Source organism: Acomys minous, assembly GCF_964271855.1.
Source record: "Acomys minous genome assembly, chromosome: 7".
In the NCBI taxonomy this organism is placed as follows: Eukaryota; Metazoa; Chordata; class Mammalia; order Rodentia; family Muridae; genus Acomys; species Acomys minous.
This window is the reverse complement of record NC_140488.1, coordinates 44,160,321-44,174,946: the sequence shown is the minus strand read 5'-3', so window position 1 is coordinate 44,174,946 and position 14,626 is coordinate 44,160,321. Positions and strand designations below refer to the sequence as shown.

The 14,626-nt window shown below is 38.8% G+C and overlaps 1 protein-coding gene across 1 annotated transcript in view; it reads left to right on the top strand.

The window, feature by feature from the left end:
* Positions 1-14,626, top strand: part of ATG4A (autophagy related 4A cysteine peptidase) — a 57,104-nt gene that overhangs the window by 2,979 nt on the left and 39,499 nt on the right. The window contains exon 2 of the mRNA XM_084789941.1: positions 44-220. Coding sequence (XP_084646067.1) covers positions 44-220 — 177 coding nt within the window. The remainder of the gene's footprint in view (positions 1-43; positions 221-14,626) is intronic.

The following is a 14,626-nucleotide window of genomic DNA, read 5'->3' as shown; positions in this document are numbered from 1 at the left end:
CTCCAATCACTGAACTCTATTTTCCTTGTTGTCCGTCCCATAGCCCGGAGCTTCTGGGAGTTGAAGTTTGAAGGCAGTTCCGGGCCTGGAGGCGTCTTTGCAAGCTACTCGGTTCCGGCTCTTAACAGCGTGGAACTACAAGTCCCAGAATCCTTTGAGAAAGCCGTAGTTAAGTTGCCGGTGGAATTGGCCCAGGATGACAGCTGGAGAATGGAGTCAGGTAATGGGAGCGGCTTCTGGTGGAACTATGCGAGAGAGCTAGGGTGGGTGGTCGGTGGTGGGCCAGCAAGTTGGCTGCGTGAAACGGAAACTGTAGCAGGGCAAGAGAGTTCTGGGATCTTAAAGATCTTGTCCCTCAGGGCCCTCACTTGCAGTGGCAGGCGGAAGGGACAGTAGTTGTAGCTGAGTAGTACCTCTGAGCTTGAACCACTGACTGGAGCTACCCTCCCCCTCCCTGCCATGGTCCAAGGAGTAGAAAGAAACACAGGCTAGTTACCCTGGTATCCAGGCGGAGTGGCATCAGAGCAGGGTTCTGCCACAGCAACGGTTACACATGACACCGTACAGAGGTGATGTGCCAAAGTGATGCTAAAGACAGGGTGTGATGCCACAGGAGCCACTCGATACCTAAGAGATCTCAGTGAGTCTGTAGCCTGGTGACATCGCTACTTAACGGCGGTCACCTTAGGGATACCAGGGTATGATGTTGTCACTTTAATAACATGGTAATGGAAATTACATCGAGGCTTTTCTAGAATGTAAAACTTAGCAATGTGAGTTTTTTTTTTCTCAAACGGAATTTCCAAATAGTGCCGAAGCAGAAGAGATGTAAAAGCTTATCTTTTATAGAACATATCCAAAAGGGAATTAGAAAAAAAAATGTTAAAAATATACTTTAAATAATGACTGATTAAGCCTGGTGCAGTGGTGCACACCAGTAATCCCAGCACTTGGGGAGGCAGATCTCTGAGTTCGAGACCAGCCTGGTCTAAAGAGTGAGTCCAGGACAGCTAAGGCTACACAGAGAAACCCTGTCTTGAAAAAGAAAAAGAAAAAAGAAAAGAAAAAGTAACTGATTGTGTTTGTAAAATGCCAGATCATATTTATTGTAGGCTTTGCAGGGACGATGGTAAAACCAAGTCTAAAAGACAAGTTATGACAAAGTTTAACCGATAAAATTTGGGAGAGTAGGGGTGTGCTTTGTAGTTGTTGACTATTATGACTATTGCTGCTTAGCACATTGGTGTACACATCTTACGGGGGACATTTGTTGTCATCTGTTGTTAGTAGATACCTGAAAGTAAATTCCTGAGTAATGGGACACTTTATGTTTAACTTTTAAAGACATTACAAAATGTTTGCCAAAGCAGCAGAGGCATTCTATGTATGAGGGTTCTTGTTGGAGCACATTCTTATGCACGCTTGTTATTAACTGGGCTCTTCTTGCTTTGTTGGAGAGTCTTATTATGAGGCCCAGGATGACTTCAAGCTCACGAGTCTCCTGTTTCAGCCTCCCAAATGCTCGATTTTAGCTGTGTGTCTTGCTCTTTACAAATTATAGCCATTTAACTTGGTGTGAAAATTTGATATTATAGTTTCAATGTTTATTTCCCTAAAGAGTGGCTAGGGGTCGTAAACATCTTTTTAAGGGCTTATAAGCTGTTGGTGTATCTTCTATTCACAAGGATCTGCTTCTGTGGTTTGGTTTTTTTTTTTTTCATTTTACAATTGGGTTGTTATTTAATTGTTGAGTTGTAACAATTATTTCTATAGTCTAAATCCAAATCCCTATCAGGTACATAACATGCAAATACGAATGCACAGTTGGTCTCCTCTCCCCGCCCCCACCCCTTTTTGCTTTGTTTTATTTCAGTTTGTGTTATTTTGGTTTTTGGCACATAATCTCACTGTGTATCCCAAGCTAGTCTCAAATGCAATCCTCCTGCCTCTGCTTCCTAAGTTGCTATTACACGGTGTGCCACCACTGTCCTCAGCTTTTTTTTTTTTGTCATTACAAAGATATGTGGTTTTTGTTTGTTTGATTGTTTGTTTGTTTTTGAGACAAGGTCTCACTCTATGGTCCAGGCTGGCCTGCAACTCACTGTGGAGCTTGGCATTCTTCTCCTTCAAGCTCCCAAGTGTTGCTACTAGTGGAGTCAGTCAGCAGGCCTCACTCACATTTTGATTGTTGGAAAAATCAAATATATTCTTTTCTCTCTCCCTCCCTTCCTCCCTCCTTCCCTCCCTCCCTCTCCCTCCCTCCCTCCCTCCCTCTTCCTCCCCCCCCCTCTTCAGTGTTGTACCTAGTTTAAGACTGTAGAATCTAAGATTTCAATACTTTTTTTTCCCTCATGTTTTCTTCCGGAAATTTTGTTTTCACTTCTGTTCTTAAGTCTACAAGTCATTTTAGTTAATTTTTTTTGTACACGGTGTAACACCACGTTAGCTAGGGTCAGTTCTTTTCACATAGATATCCGGATTGTCTCAACACCTTTTGGTTCAGTTTTAATTAGTTTATCTGTGGGCAGTGTCCCATCCATGATAGTATGAATCACAGTGTTTCTGTATCTTTAGTAGTTTTTGGCTTGTGACAGCTTCTCAGGCTTGTTTTGATGACCTTGGCAGTTCTGAACTGTACTTGTTAGGTATTTTGTATTTTTTTAAAGTCTATTTTTCTTATGATTGCACTGGGATAAAGGAGCATAGGATTTTTTTGCATTATACTTTTTTTTATTAATTCATTCATATTACATCTCAATTGTTATCCCACCCCTTGTATCCTCCCATTCCTCTCTCCCTCCCACTTTCACCCTATTCCCTTCCCCTATGACTGTGACTGAGGGGGACCCTAGGGTTTCAAGGCTCTTCTTGGTAGCCTGCTATCCTTCCTCTGAGTGCCATCGGGCCTCCCCATCAAGGGGACATGGTCAAATATGGGGCACCAGAGTTCGTGTGAAAGTCAGTCCCCACTCTCACCTCAACTGTGGAGAATGTCCTGTCCATTGGCTAGATCTGGGTACAGATTTGATGCTCACTGCACGTATTGTCCTTGGTTGGTGCCATAGTTTGAGCAGAACCCCTGGGCCCAGATCCCCCCATGATAGTGTTCTTCTTGTAGGTTTCTAGCACCCTCTGGATCCTTCTATTTCCCTGTTCTCCCTTGCTTCTCTCACCTAGAGTTCCAATAGGATGTCCTCCCTTTGTCCCACATTCCTGGTAAGTGAAGGATTTCATGGGACAAGGGAGCATAGGATTTTAACTGACCATATTTGTCACTTGAGATATAAGTCTATTGTCATATTTACTTTGAGGGAAGTCATTACATTCCAAAGTAATTATTTCCAACTGATGTTAGGTGAAAGAGACTCAGCTGCATAGGGAAATGGATCTTGAACTACAGAAATAACATTTTTCATTTGCCTTGAGGTCTAAAAACTACTGCTAGAATTGCAGCATGAACTGAAAATAGATCTAAGTTATAAAGTTGTGTGTGACTGGAAATACTGTTCCCGTTTTAACTTTTACTAAGAGGCTACTATATTATAGTATAATGTGAATACAATAAATCTTATTATGTTCAGATATTAAAGTTTAATGTACTTGCTTCTAAATATATACTGTTGTGTAGCCAATACCAAAGTCAAGATATAAAATATTTCTAGACTTTCCCTAAATTCTTATGTCTTCCTTTGTTGTCACTCCTTTTCCCCACTCAGTGTAATTGATAACTGCTAAACTGATTTCTGATCTTGTAAGTTTTTAGGCACGCAATTTAATGAATAAAAGTATTCGAAGTTATGGTGCCATCACCAAAAGTTTGTTTAAAATCATCTACTTCCTAAGAAGGAAGCTTTGTGCCTACTGTCAGTCATTCTTCCTTTTGCAGACCTTGCACGAACATTAGGCTATTTGCTTTCATAATTTGTTTTTAGTTTTTTGAGACAGGGTTTCTCTGTGTAGCCTTTACTGTACTGGACTCACTTTGTAGACCAGGCTGTCCTCGAACTCACAGTAATCCGACTGCCTCTGCCTCCTGAGTGCTGGGATTAAAGGCATGTGCTACACCTGCCCGGCTTATCTGTTTTCATCTTATGAGCATTAACTGAAAATAAGATAACAAAAATATATAGTCTTCTATAGCTTGCTTTTTCACTTAATATAATCACTTTAAAATTTATACAAATCATATATAATCACTGTGTTCATATTTATGATTGAATGACATTCTATCTTATAACAGTAACATATTTTGTTTATTCATTCATCAGTTTATGGCCACTTGGGTTATTATTAACTTTTGTTTCTCCTAAATATGGCAGTTATACTTTGTGTGAAACTCTTTATTCAGGTATGTACTTTTATTTCTCTTGTGTACATATTTAGGAGTGGAATCTCTAGGTTCGTTAAAGTCCATTTAACTTTTTGAGGAAGTGTCAGGCACTCCCAAAGTGGCTCACTATTTTATCTTCCCTAAATAATGCATTTGGATAAAATGTTTTCATATCAATTTATATCAATATCTTTCTTTTTGTGGTCACTGTGGTGGGTATGAAGTGGCATTTTCTCCTTTTGACTTGTCCCAGCACCATAGCTATATAAAATATCTTGGCCTACATAACAGCTCAAACAATATTAGGCAGTAAAATTATTTTACTGCAGTTTCACTTAGAGTTTTCTTTTCTAACTTTAAGATGGATTAATGCAAATTATCAAGTCAACAGCAAAAGCTACGTTCCAAAGCCAGTCAGTGTTCAGCAATTGTGGTTAAAGGTGGTTCCTATGCTGTTTCAAAATGTAAAAATCATTTTTATCTTGCTTACCACAAAAAAGTAAGATAGATTAAATTTAGTCTTGTAGTTACAGTTTGCTAATGACCAGTGTAGAATAACCTGCCCCATATGTAGTAGGTGATCTAGCAATATTTATCCAGTTTATTATGGAGGTATTGTAGGTCTGTTGTATACACAAAGGAATTGGTGTACTGATATTTAACCATAATAATTTATCAAGGAATGTGATGTAATTGCTAGAAAGGCATTAGGGGGAAAAAAACCAGCATCCAACATACCTCATACTGAGGGATGTGTTTGCTTATTCTTTTATAGACAGTATAATGTGCTTTTATTTTACTTGGTAGATGTGGTGGTTTACTTTGAAGTCTGAGTTCCTTGACTTTAAGGGAGAGCTCCTTCTTTATTGTTTTGAAAATAGACGATAAATAGATCTTACAGGAAAAGGTCTTGTCTTTTATGGTGCTGGCCCCAAGTTATGGAGGAACAATGTGATTGTTGTTTATGTCCATCTTGGGACAAAGGGGCTCTGTTAGGGTCTGACTTCTTTGCTACTCATATGATTGACTGTTCCCTATTGCCTTTTCTGCTGGTCACATAGATTCTAGGTGCCAGAACCAGCAAGTTAGCCTTCCAGACTTAAAGCATATGCTAATAATTAGCATGTAAAGAGCACAAGTATCAGATACTGTGTCTCATGCAATCCATACAATAAACCTTTGAGGTAGGTACAAGTACCCTCCAGACCCTGCATCTTTAAAATGAAACTTTAACCAACCAAACAAAACAGGTTATAGAAGTTAAATAGCAAGCATAGTATAAATTGGAATTAACACACAAACTCAGATAATTTTACTCCAAAACTCTAGCACATGAATACAATAATATACTACAAATATTGCCAAAGATAGAATTATGTTTAAATGAAAACTGTAGAATTCTCTATATATACACTGTTCTGCTATGTTGTTGCTAGCCACACAAGCATAGTGAGCACTTAAAATGTATATAGGAATTAATTTTTAAATTTTGTTTAATTTAAAGTTAAATGGCTTCATATGGCTGGTGTTTACCATTTTGGACTGTATAGAGAAAACTAATTATCCCTCATTTGTTTCTTTCTTTCTTTCTTTCTTTCTTTCTTTCTTTCTTTCTTTCTTTCTTTTTTTGGTTTTTCAAGACAGGGTTTCTCTGTGTAGCCTTGGCTGTCCTGGACTCACTTTGTAGACCAGGCTGGCCTTGAACTCACAGCGATCCGCCTGCCTTTGCCTCCCGAGTGCTGGGATTAAAGGCGTGCGCCACCACGCCCGGCCTCATTTGTTTCTTTCTAACTATCACCAAAAAGTTTACTCATTGTAAGTATTCTTTCTGTAGTAGAGGTGAGAAAACAGGGATACATGACTTGGGAATACCAAATGGGAATATAAGCAGTTCAACTAACTGCATGAGTGCCATAGGAATAGGTTGTGAGTTATTTGGCACAAAACTCTTCCATTCTTACCACTTATTAAGCAACATCACACTTTTAAAAATTGATTCTTCACTGTTTGAAAATGTAGTTTCATTACTTCACTATTGCCATTTAGCAAGTTGTAGATGAGATATTTCAATATTTGTTTTTAACACCACTGTTAAAGTGTCCCTGTTATTTTATGTCACTGGTCTATTCAAAACCTTCCCATTACAATCTTTTTTATCATAAAACTGACATTGTGCTATAGCAATTTTGATCAAACACTTTATTTGCTACTTTTAATTTTAACATTCATACTTTTTTTCTAAGTCATTTATTTTACATTTTGTTATGAACAATTAAAGAATCACAATGGATTACAAGAGCTCTTCATTATGTTTAACTCATCTAGTATACTGTACAGAATAATACAATGTCAGAGGAGACCATGCACATTTAGGGCGGTATGGGCATAGATTATAATACAATATCAATATCAGGAAACTGATATTGGAATGATGCTTTTTGGATAGGAAGTATCCCTCTACCAAAAGGTTCAAGTGTTGATGGTTTGGTTCCTAGTTGTAAGGCCTGTTGAGAGGTGATTGGATCATGAGGGTTAACTCATTAGATGAATTCATACTGAATGAGCTGTTAGGAAATAGAGCCCGGTTGGAGGAAATAAGTCACCGAGATGTAAGCTGTTGGAAGTTATGCCTTATCTTCTGCCTCTTCCTGTTTATCCTTTTGCTTTCTGGTTGCTATGAGGTAAGAAGCTTTGCTCTGTTGTGTCCTTTTACATGTTTCAGTCTCACCTTAGGCCCATAACAATAGAGTTAGCCAACCACAAGCTGAAATCTCTGAAACCGGGAGCCAAGTTCAACCTCTGTTATTTGTCACAATGATGGAACATTAACATGTGGAATAATGTGTGTGAATAGCTTCAAGGTGTGTGTGGGGGCATGCACACATGCGTGTGTGCATTCATATGTGTGGTGTATATGCATGAATCCATTCATATTCATTTATGTGTAGCTATATATGCATGGGTGTGTCTTTGTATGTGGAGGCCAGAGGTCAATGTCAGTGGCTTTCTCAGTTGCTCTCCACCTGGTTTTGTTTGTTTGTTTTGAGACAAGGCATCTTATTGACCTGGAGCGCACTAATTTGGGTAGGCTGGCCGGCCACTGAGTTATAGGGATCTGTCTGACCCTCTAGTTCTGGGATGACTGATGAGGATCACGAAGGCCAGCTTTTCACATGGGTGCTGGGGGATATGAACTCAGGTCCTCATGCTTGCCTTTTCCTAATTGAGCCATCTCTTTAGCCACTCCATGTTATTTTCACATGTATGGACTTGTTTAACCAAAACCACAACCAGGAATTATTGTCAGTGTAAAAATCTCTCCTGTACTACTTCTTTACAGTCATACCCAGCACCTTTTCCCAACGTGCATATCCCCTGATGTCTGCTATTATTTGTCTTTATATCTTTTATGTTACATATTTGAAGATGTACTTTTTAACGTCTCTTGAGACTTCCCTTTTGACCAACGGGTTATTTACAGCTAAGATGCTTAATTTCTAATTGTTTGGAAGTGTTTTCTTTGGTCCCATAGTTGTAAAAGATACATTCTGAATAATTTCAATTATTTCTAATTTGTTCATGTATGTTTTATGACTCAGGATGTGGACTTTCTGTGTGAATGTCTCTTGGGAGCATGATGAATGTATGTTCTGTTGTTATGATGTAGAGTTTTCTGTGAATCCCAATTATATCTTGTTGATTTACTATGTTGCTCATATTTTTGCCAAATCTTAAAGTTTGTTTAATGATAATTAGCTTTATTTAGCCATTCCACGATGTTTACATATGTCAAAACATATTTTATTCCATAAATATGAACCATATGTACCCGTCAACTTAAAAATAAATTACTTTTTTTAAATGGGAGATTTTTTTTTAACCAATTACATTTTGTGTATTTTGTGTATTTCTTAAATACTACACTGTTTTCATCTTCTAGAACTCTAATGGCATCGTTATTTAATTTTCTATTATGGTCCCATGTGTCCCTGAATCTCACTTCACTTTTTTCCAGTTTTTCTTTGTTGTTCATACTGAGTCTTTTCTATCATTCTGTCATTAATTTACCTGATTTACCCCTGTCCAATCTTTTGTTCTATTGAGATCATTCAATGGGTTTTAAAATTTGATTATTATATTTCTCCATTCTAAAACAAAAAGTCAACTAGGAGGTGGTGGCGCACAACTTTAATCCCAGTACTTGGGAGGCAGAGGCAGGAGGATCTCTGAGTTTGAGGCCAGCCTGGTCTACAGTGTGAGTTACAGGACAATCAGGGCTACACAGAGAAACCCTGTCTTGTCTTGAAAAAACAACAACAACAAAAAAAGCTGTTTCTTTTTTTATGCCTTTTAGGTCTGTATTGAGATTTTCCATCTCTCCATTTTCAAAAAATTGTTTCTGCAGTGTTGAGAATTGCTTGTTTGAAGCATTTTAAGATGGGTGGTTTAAAATTGTTGAATAATTACAATGTTTGTGTCATCTCCATGTTGGTTTCTGTTAAATGCCTCTTCTCGCTCAAGTTGTTGTGTTCCTAGTTCTTTGTATCATGAATACTTTTATACTGTGTCCTGAAATAATGATGTTGTGACTCTCTGGATTTTATACCATTTTCCTGTTTTAACAAGCCTGCTATAGTGGGAGGAAGAGGGCATTATTTTTATGTTGCTGAGTGGTGATGGGAGTCAAATTCTGCCTGTCATGATCCATTTATACTCAGTGTAGGGGATAGGGATGCCATTATTACAAGGCATGGGTGAAATTTAAGGACCTCACTAGGCCTCCACTGACACCATCCTGACTTTAGGAGAAAGGTCTCTATTACCATTCTGTCTTGCGGGGGTGGGGGGAGGGGGTTTATTGATGCCTGACATGGATGAAAGTACTGGATCTCCATCCTATCTTTCTAAAACTATCCCAGGGAGATGGGTAAGGTGATGTGTAATTAAAGCTAGATGGGTGAAGTCTAGTTGTCACACTTTGCTGGTGAGAATTGGGGTTAAATTTGTTGTATTTGACTGGATAATTATTGTCTAATAAAAATGTTCTTTGTAGGTTGTCACTTTCCTGTTCCTTTGGCTGGAGATAGCTAGCTTTTTTGAAGGACATTTATTGTGTGTACATGTCTGCGTTACTGAGCTGATGACTACTCTGTCACAAGGCTCAACATATAACTACTAAAACACTAACCCCAGGGGACTCACTTCCTTGTTATTATTTAGACCCCAAGGCCCCTAGCAACCAGCATACTTTGCCCTTTCTACCTCTCAGAGATTTAGGAGAGATGAATATGCTTGTTTATGATGCTTCCTGGTTTTAGCTGCATTTAGTAAGAAGCACAGGGAAAGGTGAATCTACTCCATGTTGTATTAGATCCAGAATATTTAAGTGGTTGCTTAAAGAAAACATGGATGTTGTGTTAGTTATGCCCTCTCTGCCAGTGAGGAGTTAAGAATAGATAAAAATCACTTTGACCCTCATTCCTAGTCCCTGACAAACACTATTCGGTTTTATTTCAACTAATTTGACTCCTTAGATCTTCAGGGTTCTCATATAAGGGAGGAAAAGATGGTCTTTGTCTTTTTGTGACATATACATTGTGTGTGTGTGCATGCGTGTGTGTGTGTGTGTGTGTGTGTGTGTGACTTTTTTCTTTGGATTTTTATGAGATAATGCTCTCAGTCTATTGCCTAGGCTGTCCTAGAACTCATGGCAGGCTTGCTTCAGCCTTCCAAGTGCTGGGATTATAGGCATGGGCCATCAAATCTGGATCCTTTGACTTCTTAAAGTACATCAGTGGTTTTCAACCTTCCTAATGCTATGACCCTTTGATATATATATATAGTTCCTCATGTTGTGGTGACCCCCAACCATACAATTATTTTCATTTCCTACTTTAGACCTGTAATTTTGCTACTGTTATGAATCATAATGTAAATAACTCTGTTTTTCAATGGTCTTAGGAAACCATATGAAAGGGTGGTTCTACCCCCATAGGGGTTGTGACCCACAGGTTGTGATAACTGCAGTAGATGGACTATAATTTAATCAATTTTTGAGTAAGGTCATTATCATGACTCTCAATATTTATATTATCCTACAAAACCAGGATACTCTAAGGCAAATTTAATTTTTTCAACTTTGCTTTTGTTCTAAATTGTCTCAGTGCTTTTGCTAGGTCTGTCTCTGTGTCTCTCCACCTTTGATTTTTCAGACAAGGTCTCTAACTGGACTCGAAGTTCACAGATTTGGCTAGACTGGCTGGCAAGTGAGATGTAGAAACCCATGTCTGCTCCTCCCCAAGGCTGAGCTTATAGACACATGCCACTCTGCCTGGCTCTTAACGTGGGTTCTGAGGAGAGAGACTCGGGTCTTTACAGTGTGTGTTGTAGACACTTTACCAGTGGAGCCATTCCATAGACTCATCATTAGTTTTTATGATTTTTTTGTATCTTGTTCCCTTTTTTGCTGTTTTCAACCTACATTGGCAGAACTAGTCCCTAAGTCCTACCTAATCAGGTTCAATAATAAACTTCTCCATTGGACCTAATGTCTGAAGGGGATACTCTTTAAGGATCTTGGGATGCTCTGGATTCACTGTTGGGGCCATTTGGTTTGATTATCTGTAATCTTGCTCTTATTTGGAGAGCTCCATTATGGGATGGAGAACTGAGTCACAAGGAGCACGAACCCCTGGAGCTCTTGAAACGAGTTCACCCTATTTTTTTCTCCTTTAAGCCTCTTACTACTACAGGGCTATCCAATTTGGAGTTGTCTGTTAGGGCTGATGAAAAGAGCAAACGTTGACAGGATGTATTCTGCAGTACTTCTAGCCTGCATCACTTACTTTCCTCAGAGGAAGAAACTCTAAAATGTGATAGAAGAAAAAGGTACTTTCTACTTGAGGCACTGAAAGAGAGCACTTGGGGTGCTGGCAAATAGTACAAAGTGAGGAATATTTTTTTTTAATTCATTATAGATGTCATGGTAGATGGCAACGTGTAAGAATAAGAATAGCCTTCAGGAGCAGGGATTGTGGAATTCAGACTGCAAGGGGCCCTATGGTACTGCGTGTGTTGCATGGGTAGTGCAGAAGCAGTCCAAAGTTCGTGTTTGAAATTAATATGATGGTTGTTGCATGGCTAAAGAGACATCTAAAACTCATAAATAGGAAAGCAAGCAAGGAAGCTGTTAATTGCATTCCCTTTTATGCATCCATTTTCAATACTTACAGTGTAATTGTTTCAATTACACTATAAGTTATTACACTATATGTAATCTCAGACAAGTTAAATTGTGAGCGTTGCTGACCCTGGCTCAACTGAAATGTAAGGTATTCATAACAAGCTTTGAAATCTAACGCACCCAGGTGCAAGTATTTAGTTTGAACATTTTGTAATTTCTTCAACATTATATGACAGAGCACTTTCCTATTAGTTTTCTCATTACATGTTCACTGTAGAAACAGGAGGGTAAGTATTATCAACATTTTATGGATGGGGAACGGTAATATCAGAATTTGTAAGAGTGGTCCAAGATGACATGACTATAACAGGCAGACCCAAACTAGAATCTAGCTCTTTGGATTCCTGGGTCAACATTCTAGTCAATCTACTCTATTTTCTTTCAGTAAAATTTAGGGAGCAGATTTGTTTAAAATGTACATTTGAGCACTTAAAAATTCTAAAGACTTTGTTTCAGCAGGTATTGATTTATAAATGGGGTAGCTCCAAGCCACAAGAGGTTTAAGCTTTACAGAGTGGCATAAGAGAATATTAAGACAAAGTAGATGTTTGATTGATTGTAATGGAAAGCCCCCAGAGAATAGTTGAGAGTGTCTAATTAGTAAATTCCCTTAGTGATTGGCTAAAATGAAATTTTATTTTCCTGTTTACACTGTTGGAGCCTGGTTTGCTGACATAGGAATCAAAAACGTTGGCGCCACCTTAGCCTAATGGCCCGCCCCACGTACATTTTATGGATGTGCATATGTGGGTGCACATGTATCTGTGTGGATATACATATGTGTGTGTGTGTTCTTGTGTGTGGAGATTAGAGTAAGACCTTTGTCATCATCTTCAAAAACACTATCTTCCTTCCTTGAGACAGGGTCTCTCATTGGCTGAGTGCTCACTAACTAGGCAAGAGGGGCTGGTTGGATTCCTGGGGTCTTCTTTTCTCTGCCTCCCCAATGTTGGCATTACAAAAGTAACTACCACACCTGGTACTTTTTCACTTGGCTTTGAGAGTTAAGCTCAGGTCCTCCTGCTTGCAAGGCCAAGTGCTTGACTGAGCCATCGCCTAGCCATTCCCGCCAGCCCTTTATTAAAGAATAAATTCAAACATTTCCCTGATAAAGACTAGCTGATGCTGTAATAGGAAAATATTTAATAAAGCCATGATTCACAGTCAAAATAAATATAACCAGGGTTTTAGAATGATATAAATGGAAAAATCACATAATTAGGTTTTAAAATAATACCTGAAGTTCCTAAGTACCTGCATTTAGATTTGATGTATATGAATACAGGATGATAGAATAAATTTATTATATTTTAATTTTTGAAATTGATAAAGGATATTGTTAATATACTTTAATGTCTATTATAAGTACATTTTGGAAGTAAATGTAAAATAGAAACTCAGCATTTTCTTTTTTCTTATAAAGTTATGCCTAAAAAGAGCAAAGTACAATTTTTATATGAATGTATGGATTTTTACATTTCTTTTCTCTTTTATTGAAAATAGATACTTTTCTCATATAGTGCATCCTGATTATAGTCCCCCTCCCTCTGCTCCTCCCAATTCCTCCCCACCTCCCCTCCCATCTAAATCCACTCTCTTTCTGTCTCTCATTCTAAAAGATAAAACATAACAAAATAAAATATAATAAAACAAAAACCATTGCACTGAAGTTGTACAAGGCAAGCCAACAGAAGGAAAAGAGAGCAAGATAAGGCACTATTATCAGAGACCCATTCGTCTGCACACCAGGAGTCCCATAATAATATTAAACCAAAAGCTGTATACACAGAGGACCTGGTACAGACCTATTTTGTCTCTGTCCTTGCTGCTTCAGTCGCTGTGAGTCCATATGAGCTTTTGCTCAGTTGAATCAGAGGGACTTGTTCTCCTGGTTTCCTCCATCCCACTCACTCTTACAATCTTTCCATCTCCTCTTCCATGGGGTTTCTTGATCTCTGATAGGAGGGATTTTATGGAGACATCCCCTCTGTCTGTTGGTTTGTCTCTGTCTCTACTGTCTCTGTTTCTCTTCGTCTCTCTCTGTTCTCCTCCCCTCCCCCATCCCTGAGTTATACCTAGCTGTGGGTCTCTGTATTCGTTTCCACCTGCTGCAGGAGGAAGCTTCTCTGGTGATGACTGAATAAGGCATCGATCTTTAGGAGTCATTGTACTGTTACTTTTTTGCTTTCTGTATTTTGAGACAGGGTTTCTCTGTGTCACCTTTGCTGTCCTAGATTTGCTCTGTAGACTGGGCTGGCCTCGAACTCACAGAGATCCACCTGCCTCTGCCTCTCCGAGTGCAATTACAGGCATGCACCACTGCACCAGGCTGCTGTTACTTTTTTTTTTTTTAAAGACAAGTAATATTTAGTTTTACCCTGGGTCTCTGGGATATCTGGTGGTCTCTGGTTTTTGCTCACTTAAGCAATGTTGGGTTTGCATTTCATCTCATGGAGTGAAGTCATATCAGACATTGGTTGTTTACTCTTACAAGTTTCATGTCATCATTGCCCTAGTATATTTTGTAGGCAGACAGGTTGTAGATAAAATGGTTTGAGGCTGGATTGGTGTTTCTGTTTCTCTTTCGATAGCCTGAAGAGTACCTTCCCCTTCCAAAGACACTAAAAGATGGGATAAAGGTTCTATGTACTCACCAGCTTGAGCTCTCTATGCTCAAAGAACTGTGTGTGGGTTTCCTTCAGCAATGAGGCCTTGTGGTCACTTTGGGGAAAGCAACCTATTGTCTTGGCAACAGTCTGGATTGTTTGGGGATTTCCATGGGACCCCTTTGGCCAACAACTCAATTGGATATAACTCAGTTTTGGTACTGGAAGCTTACATTGGTGACAAAAGATGGACAGCTGGGACCCCATCTCCCCCATTATTTGGAAACTTCAGTAGGATTGCTTTTATATATATTTTAGGATGTTTCCAATGCACTAGGTTTGCATATGCTCCAAATGTCTCAGTACAATTAAAAAACAATCTTACTATGTAGCCTCGGTTGTCCTGGAACTTGCTTTGTAAGTCAGGATATCCTTGAGATTTTGATG